Source organism: Rattus rattus, chromosome 2 (genome assembly GCF_011064425.1).
Source record: "Rattus rattus isolate New Zealand chromosome 2, Rrattus_CSIRO_v1, whole genome shotgun sequence".
Taxonomy (NCBI): Eukaryota; Metazoa; Chordata; class Mammalia; order Rodentia; family Muridae; genus Rattus; species Rattus rattus.
Window position 1 is genome coordinate 208,711,972 of NC_046155.1, and position 13,457 is coordinate 208,725,428.

Sequence of the window (13,457 nt, forward strand, 5' to 3'; positions counted from 1 at the left end):
CACTAAGGGATGGTCTAATCAAGTCTCCAGCTGGCGGATCACCATAAGAAGCATTCCTTGTTCGTTCAGAGACGTGAATGACCCTGTTGGTGCTGAATTCCTTCCACTCGACACCTGTGTTATTATTGAGAATAGTAAATCCCATCCAGTTCAAAGGTAGAAAAATAGTGCATTACTCTACAAGTGGCATCGTCCACAGGAACCCAATAAATGGCAGTGATCCCTCGGTCTCTTGAAGGTACTCGATGCTTTTTATGTTCGGTAATTTCTAAATGTTTTGAGATGCTTCTCTCGTTCTGTCCTCTTTTGTACTAATTGTGGTGTTAATATATTCGGGGTGGGGAATCTTACACTGTTTTTGAATATGTAGGGCTTGTGTAGGCTCAATACTACGGCTCACATGTAAAAGAGGGTTCCAATAAGGGATACCATTATGTTCTATTGGAAGCCTTTAGAAGACCAATGCCTAGAAGCTGGACATGCTAGACAGTGCCTCCTTTGCTATTATGCAAATTTATGATTAAAATGTTAATGTAAATTATACGTAACAAAAAATACTCCCTTTTTTCAAACATCAAATTACTCTTCAGGGTACAAGAGTGAGAATGGTTGAAGCCCCATGGCACAGGGCTTTCCTATTCTTTTCTTGGTGCCAGACAAAAAATGGGGGTGGTGTGGGGTCTAGTTTTTATCTGGGCACGGTGGAGCACACCTTTAATTCCAGCACCTGGGAGGCAGAGGTAGATAAGGGTTTGATATCAGCATGGTCTTCGTATTCATAAGAGTTCCACAGTGAGAGCCTATCTAAAAATAAAGAGAGATTCATTTTTAATTTCATTTCATTTTTAAGTTAAGAATCATTCCAGTTAGCTAGTTTCTGCTAACACCCTTTTCTGAAAAAAAAATCATTCTGATTGATTTTGATTAGGAATCCTTATTTGGGAAACATGGGCGCCTTATTCCAGTGCCTATCTTGGCTTGTAACCTAGGCAGTTCAAGATAATATTCCTGAATAAAATATTTCTTTTACAAAAGGCCATGAGTGTCACAACTCAGAGAGACTGAGGGCTGTGAGACTGCGAAGCCACTCATTCCTGCTCATGTCAGAGCCGGTGGCCTACCAGCGTCTGTTGTTGAAAGAACAGAGGTCTCAGGATTTACACATCTGGTTGGAAGAACATCTGGGCACCACACACCAATCAGCTCCTGTCCACATGTTAAGCATCCCTTTGCAGGAAAGCTAAGTGTAGCGGGTACCGCTTGAAGTACAACAAAACCATGGGATCTGGTCTACTTCTGCCACGCGCAGGGACGAATACCGCCACAAATCCAGCTGGCGAACGCTTTGCGGCCCAAGTGTGGAACTCCTCTGTTCTCTGGCAGGAGATTCAAGACCTCAGTGCATCTTTCAGGCTCTTGAGTTCACACGCCAGGTGGTTCAGGAGAAGTTCATGCCAAGTGGAGAGTGTGCCCGGAGAGCTGCAGGGTTTACATCTGAGAGCGTAGGGGGTTAAACGACAGGTTCATAGGAAAAACTGGGGCAGTGGGCCAGACTAAGTAGGAGGCCGGAAATGCTCAGGGTGACTTACATGGGTCAGAACTATTATTTCTATCATCCCTCCTAACCTGAGGCTGAGTCTTCACAGAGTGACATGAGCATAGCCCTCCCTCACGGACTTTTTATGTCCTCTCTATGTGGTTGTAATCATTGTGTCTGTAGATAACGTATCTGAATCTGGCAAATTCTTATGGGACTCTGATGATCTGATACCATTGATCGAGGAGTTACATAGCTGTGAGTGATCACTGACTTTGGTTCCCCCAGAAGCTCAGATTTCCATAGTTATTACAGCTTACAGTGACATTAGGGGCATTGTAGACTCTTCCATTTCCAGGGGCACAACTTGCTGAAGTGGTGCTGTCACGGTAAGACAGGGGTTGAATAGCGGAGTCAAGGAGAGATGTTTTATGCCTGCTGAATGACAGCGCAACATACACAACCCTGTTGTGCTTTATGTGTTGTGAGTCCTCTGTAGAGCAAACGGGACAGTGTAACTTCTGCTGGCCCATCATTAGGGTAGGGAAGAAAGAGGATGTTCAACGAGAATCCCCACTTCTTCCCGAGTCCATGGAAAAGAACCTTCCCATGTAGCTGTAGACTAGATTGATTTTCTTCGGGGAGGAAATGGGTCCTCATGGATGCTAAAAAGGAAATATCGCACTTGGTGTTTTCTACAGAGATTGTTGTAGTGGGGCCCACGTGGTGGGTGATGCGCTTGTGCCCATTCCCTGTATACTGAGGCCACACTCGTCTACTCTTTCCATTTTGGGCATGCGCAGCATCTTTCCAGGGGCCATCCAGACTCAAAGACTCTTGCTCTGTCTTGCTTCTGTCTGTCACAGGAGGCCATTCTTGCCACTGCATTCCAAATTTTATTTCGCTTTCCTGGGTTTTGAACACTTGCAATTGATTTCACAGTTCCGTCACCACCATTAAAATAACATCCTTCCTTTCATTTGTCGGGCTCTATATTGGGATGGCTAAGCATTCATTTGACAATTGCTGCAGCATCCAATTTTTGTCAGCATTTTATCAGCCAAAAAGACATCGGTTCTTTAGTTCCTCCCATTCGATTTGAGGTGAAGTAGAAACTTCAGCAAAGACGCTCTTTATTTTTGGAAATGTCAGGCGCAGGGCTTGACTGACAAGTTCCCACCAGAACACACACTGAGGGAAGTGTATTTTTCAATCTTCATTTCTTGGGCTGGTTAAATGGCCCCAGGACTTGGTTGAGCTGCTGCACTGTTTGCATAGTGTAGACTTTCTGAATGTCTTTTAGGTTTTTAAGACAAGTCCCTGGCATTTCAGACTCAGTGCATGCAACCTAGCCACCAGTGCTGTGTATGCCACCTCCATCCGCTTTGTTCTTTTTGAGGCAGAGGCCCATGTTTTCTACGATGGCCTCGAACTTATTTGTAGCTGAGGATCACTTTGAACATCTGATTCACCTGCCTCCATTATAGACCTGTGGCACCATGCCCTGTGGTAGTGTGGATCAAACCCAGGGCTTCATGCATGCTATCCACTGTGCTTTATCATGTCCTCGTCAGTCTTGGTGGCAACAACCATTTCCCTAAAATGGCCAAACCAGCTCCTTCTCATTTGAGGCCAGTGTGGTTCTGAGGACCCCAACAACACTTAGCCACTGAATAACTCCATGAAGCCATCATGATGGGAAGTGGAGTTGGGGGTGTTTTGGACAGGTGTTGAGATAGGTCGAATCATGACGATCTGAGCCAATTCCTCTACAAAAGACGAAAAAAAGTACCTTTCCTCCCACCTCCTTTCCTTCCTTCTGAAACCCAAGGCCTTTGAGGTCCCTCAGCTCAACCGATAGCTGTAATCAATATCCACGGCAAACAGTGGTATAGAGAGAGATCGTTTAGCTTTGAAAGGCTGAAGTTGAGCCTAGTGTGGTGACACATAGCTGTGACCCAAGCACTCAGGATGCTTTATCAGAGAACAAACAGTGATTCCACATAATTTTACACCGCATTTACCCGAGACCAGTCTTTACTACAGGAATTTCCTTCCTTCTGCTTTTGTTATAATTGTCTTGCAGGTCTTCAGGGTAGCCTCATGTAGATTCTCTTGAAGGCTTACCAGTTCTCCCACTACTCTCTAAAGAGCAGACAGATTCCCCATAGAGCATGATTGTGAGAAGAGAGGCAAATGGCCCAGTTGGAGGCCCTGCTGACTGCTCAGTCCTGGGCCACGCCTGTCTTTCTGTTTCTTCCAGGCTACGATCATGTGGTTGGAAACAGCATCTTTCCAATGGGTTTGCTTCCCTCCAGAGAGCCTAGACTGGGCACTTCGGAAATCCTTCTTTCTGTCCCATCAGATCCTCTTACCTCTCGGGCTGCCTTGTCTGCCTCGCCTGAGATGCCAGGAGCGCCATCAGCATGTTCTTCAGAGGAGGCAGAACGTAGTCCAAGACAGGGGTCCCAGCCTATGTTTTCCTGGGTGAGAAACAGCAGGGGCTGGGATAGATACAGATGATGTGGTTCTCAATCTCCTGTGTAACTGGATGCCACTGGGGACCACAGGAGTTGAAAACAGTGGTCTGCGAGTCTGTGCTTCCCCTATTCGCCAGGCAGGAAGGGGATGGCTGGGCCCCAGGACGAGTCAGCATCCAGTTTGGAGTGAATGTAGAGTACAGAGCGGCTGGACGAGAGAAGGCCATCTCCTCAGGGAAATTTAGGTGAGGCTCTTTATGACAAAGAGTACACACACACACACACACACACACACACACACACACACACACACACACCTGCCACCATCCTTGGTGACAGAGAAGGTCTTCGCTTGTCCAAACTGTTTTATTTATGATGGTTGTGAATGCATACACCTTCCTCAGAGTGAACCAGGGATTCAATACCTTTTGTAGGAAGGAAGGCCCAGGATGGAAGCTCATTGGCTAAACGCTCAGGGCCTATCTAGATACCCCATTAGCATGGAGAACTCTAGGGGTTTTTTAATGCTACATGACTGATTTCTCAGTGGGGCGTCATGGTGACATGTTCTAGGACAGGCGGAGTATGGCCAGGAGCTGGTTCTAATGCCTGGCATTCTTAATCCTGAGATTCCCCAGGGTTTCTGAACCTGCGTTACCAGCTCCTCTGTCTGGTGGCACGGCCCACTGCCTTCACACTTAACCTTCTTCACGTTTCTTCACTCATATTTATTAAGCCATTGCCAAGATAGCACATTGACGGGAAGAGGGCGTTCAGGGTTCAGTGCCCCGCTTCAGTGAGGAGCTTTGTGACCTTGGCCAGTCATGGACTCCTCAGGGCCACAGTCTCTTCCTCCATGAAGGAAAAAGAGCAGTGGTTCGACTCGCCTGGGGTTGGCGAAGGTCCAATGAGAAAATGCAGAGGTGTTTGTCAAGTCAGCCCACGGTAAGAACCCATCTCTGTTTGAGCAAATCAAATCCGTGAGCAGAAGACGAGTTAATTCGCCATCTTCTGTCCTTCCCAATCGAACCCGGCAGAGCCCATGATGCTCCTCGACACTCTCAGATAAAGAAAGTCCTCTGATCGGTTTGATAGCAAGAGCAGTCTTCTTCCAAATATCTACATGTCTAGTCTGGTATTATAATTGCATCTGGGAGAAATATTTAATTTAGGACTTCCGTCTGCCCATCTTCCCCCGGGCTGTGGTGTCCAGTTAGAAAAGGGAGAGATGTCATTATCAGGGCTGCCCTGAGGAATTGAGAGACTGCTTTGACCTCTAGCCACAAAGCCAGGCATGATTTGGAGCGGCCGTGGAGGGTCTCTTGGTGTCAAAGTTCTTCGTTAATTTCTCTGTCTCATTGTTCTCCCATTTGTCCTAGTGCCTTGGCTGGTGCTCAGTGAGATCTTTCCCGGTGGAATTAGAGGCCGTGCCATGGCCCTGACCTCTAGCATGAACTGGGGGATCAACCTTCTCATCTCCTTGACATTTCTGACGGTGACTGGTAAGAACTCTTTCCCATTGATGTCTTCATAAGCTTCATAAAAGTGTTTATTGTGGAAAAGTTCAAATATCCTCAAAAGTAGAGAGGTTGGTAATGAACCAGTATGTACCTAACCTAGGCAGCCTTCAATCTTAATGCCTTTCTAACCCCATGCCTCCCACTTATCAAATTACTTTGAATATTATATATACATATATGCACATATTATATATACACACACACATATATACATATATACACATGAATATGTATATATCAAGTATTATGTAATATAGCATAATATATATATGCATTTTGTTCATGGAATTTCAGCATGAATCTCTTAAAGTTTAGAGTATAGTATAATTATCACCCTTGAAACATTAATAATTTTTCCCAGTATCTCTCTGTTTACATTCTACCAAATACCTTATAGTCATTTTTTATTGCTTCGGTTATCTGTGAATACGTAATTTACAGTTGAATGTTTGGTCCCAGGATGTGTAGGCCCTGTCTTCACTCTTTCTACTAGACTTTCACACTTAGGGGAGAGAGAGTACCTGGAGGTTGCACAGATTTTTGCACAGATTTCTGCAGGGTCTTGATAGTTTTCATGTCTCCCGTCCTTTGTGTTCCCTGTAAGTTCCTGTATCTGTCTATCTGGAGGCTTGGAAGGAAGGCCTGGGGGTTTCTAGCCAATTAGCACATTCCTGGCAAGTGACCTCAGGATGTCTTGTCACCTTCTCAGTCTGGCTGCCCCCCCCCACCTTGAACTCCTTTGATTCTTGGTGCCAGGGCCTCACTCTTTCAGTCTGCCTATCTTGTTTGTTGTTTCATTTTTGTTAATTTATTTTATTTCCCTGGGATGCTTCTCTAAAGAGAGATTTCTTCTTACTGCCATTCGGCTACTCTGAATGTGGATCTTATGTAAGGCAAGATAAGTGCTGGAAATTTCATGCAGTAGTTCTCAAATACTGAGGTAACAATGTGGTTCACCAGCGTTCTTCAAAACTGATCACTGATCACAGAGAGAGAGAGAGAGAGAGAGAGAGAGAATATATATATATATATATATATATATATATATGACTAAAAATGGCAACAAATGACCCAACTGGCTGATATACTGACTGAGCTAAGGAAGAGCCAGACCCTTGAATAGATCCCCCTCCCCCAGTGGTCATTGACTTTCCAAGAACTGATCATGACTATGTAGTAGAGTCTGACCCAACTTATGCCAGTCCTCCTGTGTACACATCCTCCCTCAGCTGGGATTACAGGCACAAGCTACTATCCACACAAAGACCCAGCTAGTTTTTGAGGTTTGGACTGATCAAAGATAGCTGACTTCTACTTGAGATGTCAAAAGATCTCTATGTATTTTCAAAGATCAAAGTTTCAATCATGGATGAGAGTGATTTCAGAGATATGGGTCTTCTTTACTTGGCAATAAGCCTTTGGATAGCAACGTTTTGGTGAAATGCACAACACACTGTTCTTGGTCAAGAAGCACTGTATGGTGGGCCTTGAATTCAGTTCTGAGTACACTCGTCTGACTCACTGCGCCAAGCCCAGAACCGAGCAGAGTGTCCCGAAAAACAGATCTGTGGTCCAAGTAAGGTAGGTGGCGGTGGCAATGAGACATTACGTCTTGATGTGTCTGTTACTGCAAGTGATGAAACAGAATGAGGAACACGTTTAATGAGATAGCCTTTTGGGCTTTACTAATTACAACTAATTCTACAAGCGTTTGACTAAGCAGTCCACCTGGTATAGCCTTGTACCAGTGGCAAGGAAGGCAGGGAGACGGGATTGATTAAAACTGTCGGGGAGCTGGCTTGGCACTCAGAGGATGGCTCAGCAGTCAGGAGCACTTGCTATGCCATTAGGATGGTCAGAACTTTCATTCTAGCATCTGTCTACCAAGGTGGCCACCGGGCACACACCTGCAGCCATAACCCTGAGCCAAGCAGAAACGGGAGGCTCTTTAGGCTTTGCTAGTGTCCATCCTAGCTGAGAAAACATGGCCATCACATGTGGGAGAGACCCCGCTTCAAAGGAATATGCAGATGGTAATGGAGGATGAGATCTGGTGTTTTCAGACCTCCATGTGTGCATGTGCACACCCACACGCACACACACATGCACATACACTCACACACATACATACATGTACATACACTCACACACATACATATACACATGCACATACACACATGTACATACACTTACACACATGCAGGCATACACATATACACATGCACTCACACACACATACACACATATACACATAACACTTGTAGCGTGTAATTTTAAAAATCCATGCCAAATCCACACCGGCATCTGTGATCACACCCAGCCCCATGGCTAGCTTGGTGCCATGCCACCATGCCGTTCTGTCTACCTCATCTGGCAGAGGTCTCTGTTCCTAGCCTGGTGCAGTAGCCCAAGACTGTGACCGCTGGCTGCCTGTTTCTCCTAGCCAACACCTCTCCCACAAACACCGGCTCTGCTTCTCGAGAGCTTCGAGATGGCTCTCTTGCCAGCCTTCCATCCTGTGGCCAGCTCTGCCAGTGACAGTGACCACATGGCTCTGTCTCACTCTTTGCATAACCTATCATCCTAAACTCATCAGCTATTCTATGTTGGAATTCTTCCTGTGGCAGAGGTCACCAATGGGTCTAACAATTCCTGGCCAACATCCTGCATCTTCTTGTCCACCAACTGCTGGGTCCATGTCTTCATTCTCTCTTCCTCTTTTCCTGTCCTGCCCTGAAAATCCTGCCTCCCTATCTTCATCCAGCGATTGGCTTCTTGTCATCTTTATTAGCCAATCAAATAATGGGGGGAATTCCCCTACATACACTCACATACATATACACACACATTCCCACATAACACATAGATACACACACACACACACACATACATACACACCCCCCACACACGTACACACACACACCCTCCCCCACACACATACACACACACACACCTCCCCCCATACACACACACACCCCCCCACACCTTTAAACAGAAATATGTCTTTGTCTTCTTCCTGTTCCTTCCCACCTCATCTCAAACTTACCCCACACGTGGTTACTATGCTTAGATCCATCCACGCTGCAGTCAAAGATGGCTTCCACATGTAACACTCAGGTCAGTTTTCCTCCTGACCAACAGATTTACTTGTCACTGTAGCTGTCAAGGGTCATTCACAGATCTTACCTGAGCAAGACTGGTCTGAGCATATGTGTAAAAAGAGCCAGGTACTTCTTCACTGTCCCTTGTCATACTGAACTGCTTACTCTGGTCCAGGGACCAGCCCCAGGGACAAGCTTACACAACTCCTAGTGTAATGTTCCTTGAACTTGGCCAATGGCTAGAAAGGGATTATATCTTTGTTCAGAAGTGGTCAAGAGAGCTGACAAGGGAAATCCGTCAAAATCTCAAGGATCTCAGTTTTTGCTGAAGATGTCTTACACCAGCTTATTTCTCTCATCCGCCCTGGTCTCACATCGAAATTGTGATGGTTGTAAGACAGCTTTGCATTTTACCTGAGGAGGTTGGTGTAGGGTACGGGGGTTATAAAACAAAAAGAACCTGGCCATCTTCTGAATTTGTAAATCTCACTTTCATGGAAGGTAGCACTCCCTTGCGCAAAGAAAACACATGGCTTCCTATAGGCTCTGGGAAGTGATGGTCACAGATGAGATCGACGTAGCAGAGTACATTTCTAATCACATTTTTTTTGTCCCTTATAGACCTTATTGGCTTGTCGTGGGTGTGCTTCATATACACAGTCATGAGTCTGACATCCCTGGCTTTTGTTGTTCTGTTTATACCCGAGACAAAGGGATGCTCTTTGGAACAGATATCAATGGAGCTGTCGAAGGCGTAAGTATTTGTATCCTTGGTCTTTGGTACAAGCTCAGTGTTTATATACAATTAACTAAATAACACCTGGAGTTATTTTAGGCTATTCCCTTTTCTGTAAGACTGCCTACAGAATCCTACTTCCCCGACCTTGTCCCTGATGTGTGTGAACCTTTGCTTATTGATATACAAGGCTTTTAAAACTGTATTCAGCGATGAGCGAGAATCCCAAGCTGGCCATAGTGCTAGAAGCCTGTGATCCTAGCATTAGAGGTAAAGCCAGGAAGACTGAGTTCAAGGTGACCCTTAGCTACACGTGTTAGGCCAGCTTCAAGAGACCTCACCTCAACCTTCTTCTTCCCCAAGAAAGAACATCTTCATTTCTAGCTCTTCAGTCAAAAGGCTACCTTTGTTTGAGGTTCTGGGTAGATGCTGGGGTGGCTGTCCTGAGCTAGGACCATGGTGCTTCATCTAAAACAGGTTCAAGGGACTTAGGAACCCAAACCCTTAAGGCTACGATTAGCAGAACTCTTGGTGCTAAATGTCTACAATTCCTGACAATGTGGCACAGTAGAGTTGATAAAGGTAAGGAGTGTCTTACACGATTAGGCATTTAGAATTGAATTCTAGGCCCTTAAGTGAATTACACACAGAGAGATGAGATAAATAATTTAACTGGCAAGTGGGCCATGAACCAAGTTCTGACTGCTCAGACTTACGGCCCGAGGGAAGTGATGGCCACAGTCTAGGAATGAAGGAAAATGTGTTCTTCTTAGGATTAAATTGGAAATGGTGCCATGCTTAGTCCGTGGCTTTACTACAATAAAGTAAACTGTACTATAATTTGTAATAGGTTGTAATTTCTTATAAAATAATGGTCAGGTACCGAGGAGACATGTATGGTAGCAGGAACTGTGACAGTGACGCCCTAGGCTCCATCTGAGGGAAGCTCCAGGGCGAGAGATGAGCCAGTAGTGGGGGAGTGTGTGCCGGCGTTCATAAAGGCCCAGTTAGTCCTGGGTTAGCCTGGGCTGGAGTGAGTAGACTTGTGGAAAACTTTCACTTTGTGTTGACGACCCTCGGTGTGGTTGCAGTCTTTAAAACAGTTGATCTCACTAAGCAAAAGGCTCCTCTCAATTCAAAGCTTAAGCCGACTATCAAGTTTGCGGCTACGCCTTGCTGCAGATGAGGCCACTTTTAAGAAAATAAAACGGAAATGATTAAGTTATAATGAAACAAATGTGGTTGTCAGGAAGGCTGATTGATTAGCTAACGGCACGTGGGAATTGCATATGGGCAAGGAAACCTTTCCTCCCAGGTGCTGGAGAGCACTTAGCACAGGTTTGTTTTTTGTTTCTTTGAAAGAGGGTCTCAAAACGGGCTGGACTTGAACTCGCAACCCCCATCCTCCACCCTTCAGCACAGAGGTTTTTACTGAGGGTCCTAAGATGTTGCTGTGTCTATAATCTACGTAGTTCGTGCAATGGGAGGAGGGAGCAGTAAGGAATGAATACACCAGCCTCACACTGGCTACTCCCATCAGGCTTTGCCTACCTCAGCGATGATGTCACTCTTCTTCCCTAAGGCAACAGACAAGGAAGAATCAAAGCCTGGTGAGGTGGTGCACACCTCTCATTCCAGCGCTTGGGAGGCAGAGGCAGGCGGAGCTCTGAGTTCCAGGCTAGCCTGACTTACATAGCAAATTCCAGGCTAGTCAGTGCTATATAATGAGGACCCCCCGCCCCCCAGTAGATACTGAAAATGAAGGACGCAAGAACCCGATTCTACTCTAGGTGGTAGACAAGAAGTTAGATCACTGTAGGATGCCATGTTGTTTAGCACAATGATAAATTGCTGGTTTCGTTAGAAAATGTCATTGTATAAGTGTCGTCGTCGTTCCCCCCCCCACCCCATCACCACCAAAGGAAAGAATACCAGAGCGGAATCTTGAAAGCTATTTGGGTAACGAAGCTCCTGGGGGCTGGGGAGTGTTGCATAGGAATGTTGCACTCAGAGCTATGCTATGGAAGGTAGCTGCCTTTGAGACTGGGAGATGAGCCCAGAACAAAGAAGGGTCAAGCAGGACCTCTGACTTCTTAGTAAAGAATCTGGACGTTAAAGGCAGTAGTGGTTATTTTTTGTTTGTTTTTTGCAATGTGTAGCGTGTGTGGTATACACACACACGTTGGAATACTTGTGCTGTGAGGATACATATGGAGGCCAAAGCTGGACTTTGCCTCCTTCCTCTGTTGAGCTCCACTGTAGTCCTTTGAGCTAGGGTCTCTCAGTGAACTTGATGTTCACTATTTTGGCTATGCAGGATGGCCTGGATGCTCTTGGCTCCATCCCCCTGTGTTAGGATTGCAGGCATGCTTAGCCACGCCCAACTTCTACATCTGTGCTTAAGATTTCAGCTCAAGCCCCCGGTGTTTATATAGAAAATTCTCTTATCCCCCAAGCCTCACCCCTCTAGCAGGAGTGTTTAAAATAAAAGATGAAGTGGCCAGAGTTAAGAAGGAATGTTCTGGCAAAATTGGAAGGGTGGACAGAGAAGGGGCTGAATGGAGATATTTGAGATGGCAGATGGGACGGAGTGAAGCTGGACATAGTACACAAGAGGGCCCATGAACCTGGGATGTAGGTGGGAAGGATGGATGAGGGAAAAGAGACGAATAGAGTTGCTCTAGGGCTCCCAGAACCAATCCAATGCAATAGTGACATTCAGGGCAGCAAGATGTTGGGGAAGAGGGGCAGGTCTGGCAGAGGGTCTGGTGTGGAGGTTGGGGATAGCCCTGACTTCCATCTGTACAGATCCACTCTGTGTGATTCCCTCCTGAGACTTGCAAACAGAGGGAATGCCAGCATGGGCAGGAATCTGGGACTTAGGAGAAACATCTCTCAAGATACAGATCTGGCAGTCAACACAGGGACGCAGGTACTTGGAACGTGGGCAGTAGCTGGGTGAGAAACATTTGTAGAGCCCAAGCTTTTGGCAGCTAGCTAAAAAAAATATTAAGAATCATCGGTACAGAAGAGGCCGGCTTAAGCAGGCGAGGGATCTGAGGCTCTGCCTTTCGTTGCGTTCCAGTTTGTGTGCATGCACTTTGAATTACCCAACTCCTAACTCAAGGCATAAAATGTGTTTTACAAGTTTGTTTAAAAAAAAAAAAAAGCCTGGTGAACAATAGTAAGTCTGTTAGGATTGAATTGCTGAGTGAACCGTTAGTTTCCTGTAACAGACAAAACTAAGGGCTTATTATTGGTCCACACTGTATTTCCTTCCAAAAGTCTTAACTTTTAAAACTTTTCTCATTAAGCAGATTTCAGGTAGGGTTGTCAAATAAAGCAAACCATAAGTCCTAACGACTTGAAGACAGAATTAAGAAATACCTAATCTTTCTGTTTAGTGGTCTTCAAAAATGTTCCTTAAGAGCATAGGATTTGGGTATCTAAAACTCAGAAAAACGTACTCAGCGTTCTGCCAGGGGGGAGGATCGTAAGAGAGTACACTCCTGACTTACTGTCTGTGAGAACCACATTTGGTTCTTCTGAGTCATGCAGTTACTGAAAGCCTCAGTCCGGGCACTGTCTGAGGCAGTCAGGCGTTGAAAACTAGGAGTGGACTGAAGCAAAGTTGATGGGACCCCTCTCCACAGTACTGTGAGGGAAAACAGGCAAAGCTATGGGGGTGGGAAACAGAGAAGTTGGAAGAAGGTGGCATGATAGGCCCGTGGCTTAAACACGGCACTGGCAATAGCAGTACCTGTCCCGTGCATGCTACAGGGGGAACCCCCAGACTGAGTTCTGGAAGGAAAAGAATTCTTTCAACTCATCGCCCAGTCTCAAAGGGCTGACCACTTTTCTCTGCTTGGTGCAGTAGGTGGAGACATGCTTTTAAAATGAAACTGTGTAAGCAGCTTGAGTTATATAAGCCCGCAAGAAGTGTTTGAAACATATGTTAAGCAAGGCTCCCTGGAGAGAAATGCCAGAGACAGACATTTTCAGTCTGAGTAGATTATCAAATTAACTACGGAAATGTAGGGCAGTGGAAAGAAAGCCCATGGAACTTGCTAGTATATGGAAACT

General features: G+C 45.7%; 1 protein-coding gene across 1 annotated transcript in view; it reads left to right on the plus strand.

The window, feature by feature from the left end:
• Slc2a12 (solute carrier family 2 member 12) overlaps positions 1-13,457 on the plus strand; it is a 54,072-nt gene that overhangs the window by 32,576 nt on the left and 8,039 nt on the right. Inside the window, exons 3-4 of the mRNA XM_032894883.1 lie at positions 5,397-5,519; positions 9,260-9,392. Of these exons, the coding sequence (XP_032750774.1) occupies positions 5,397-5,519; positions 9,260-9,392 (256 nt within the window). The remainder of the gene's footprint in view (positions 1-5,396; positions 5,520-9,259; positions 9,393-13,457) is intronic.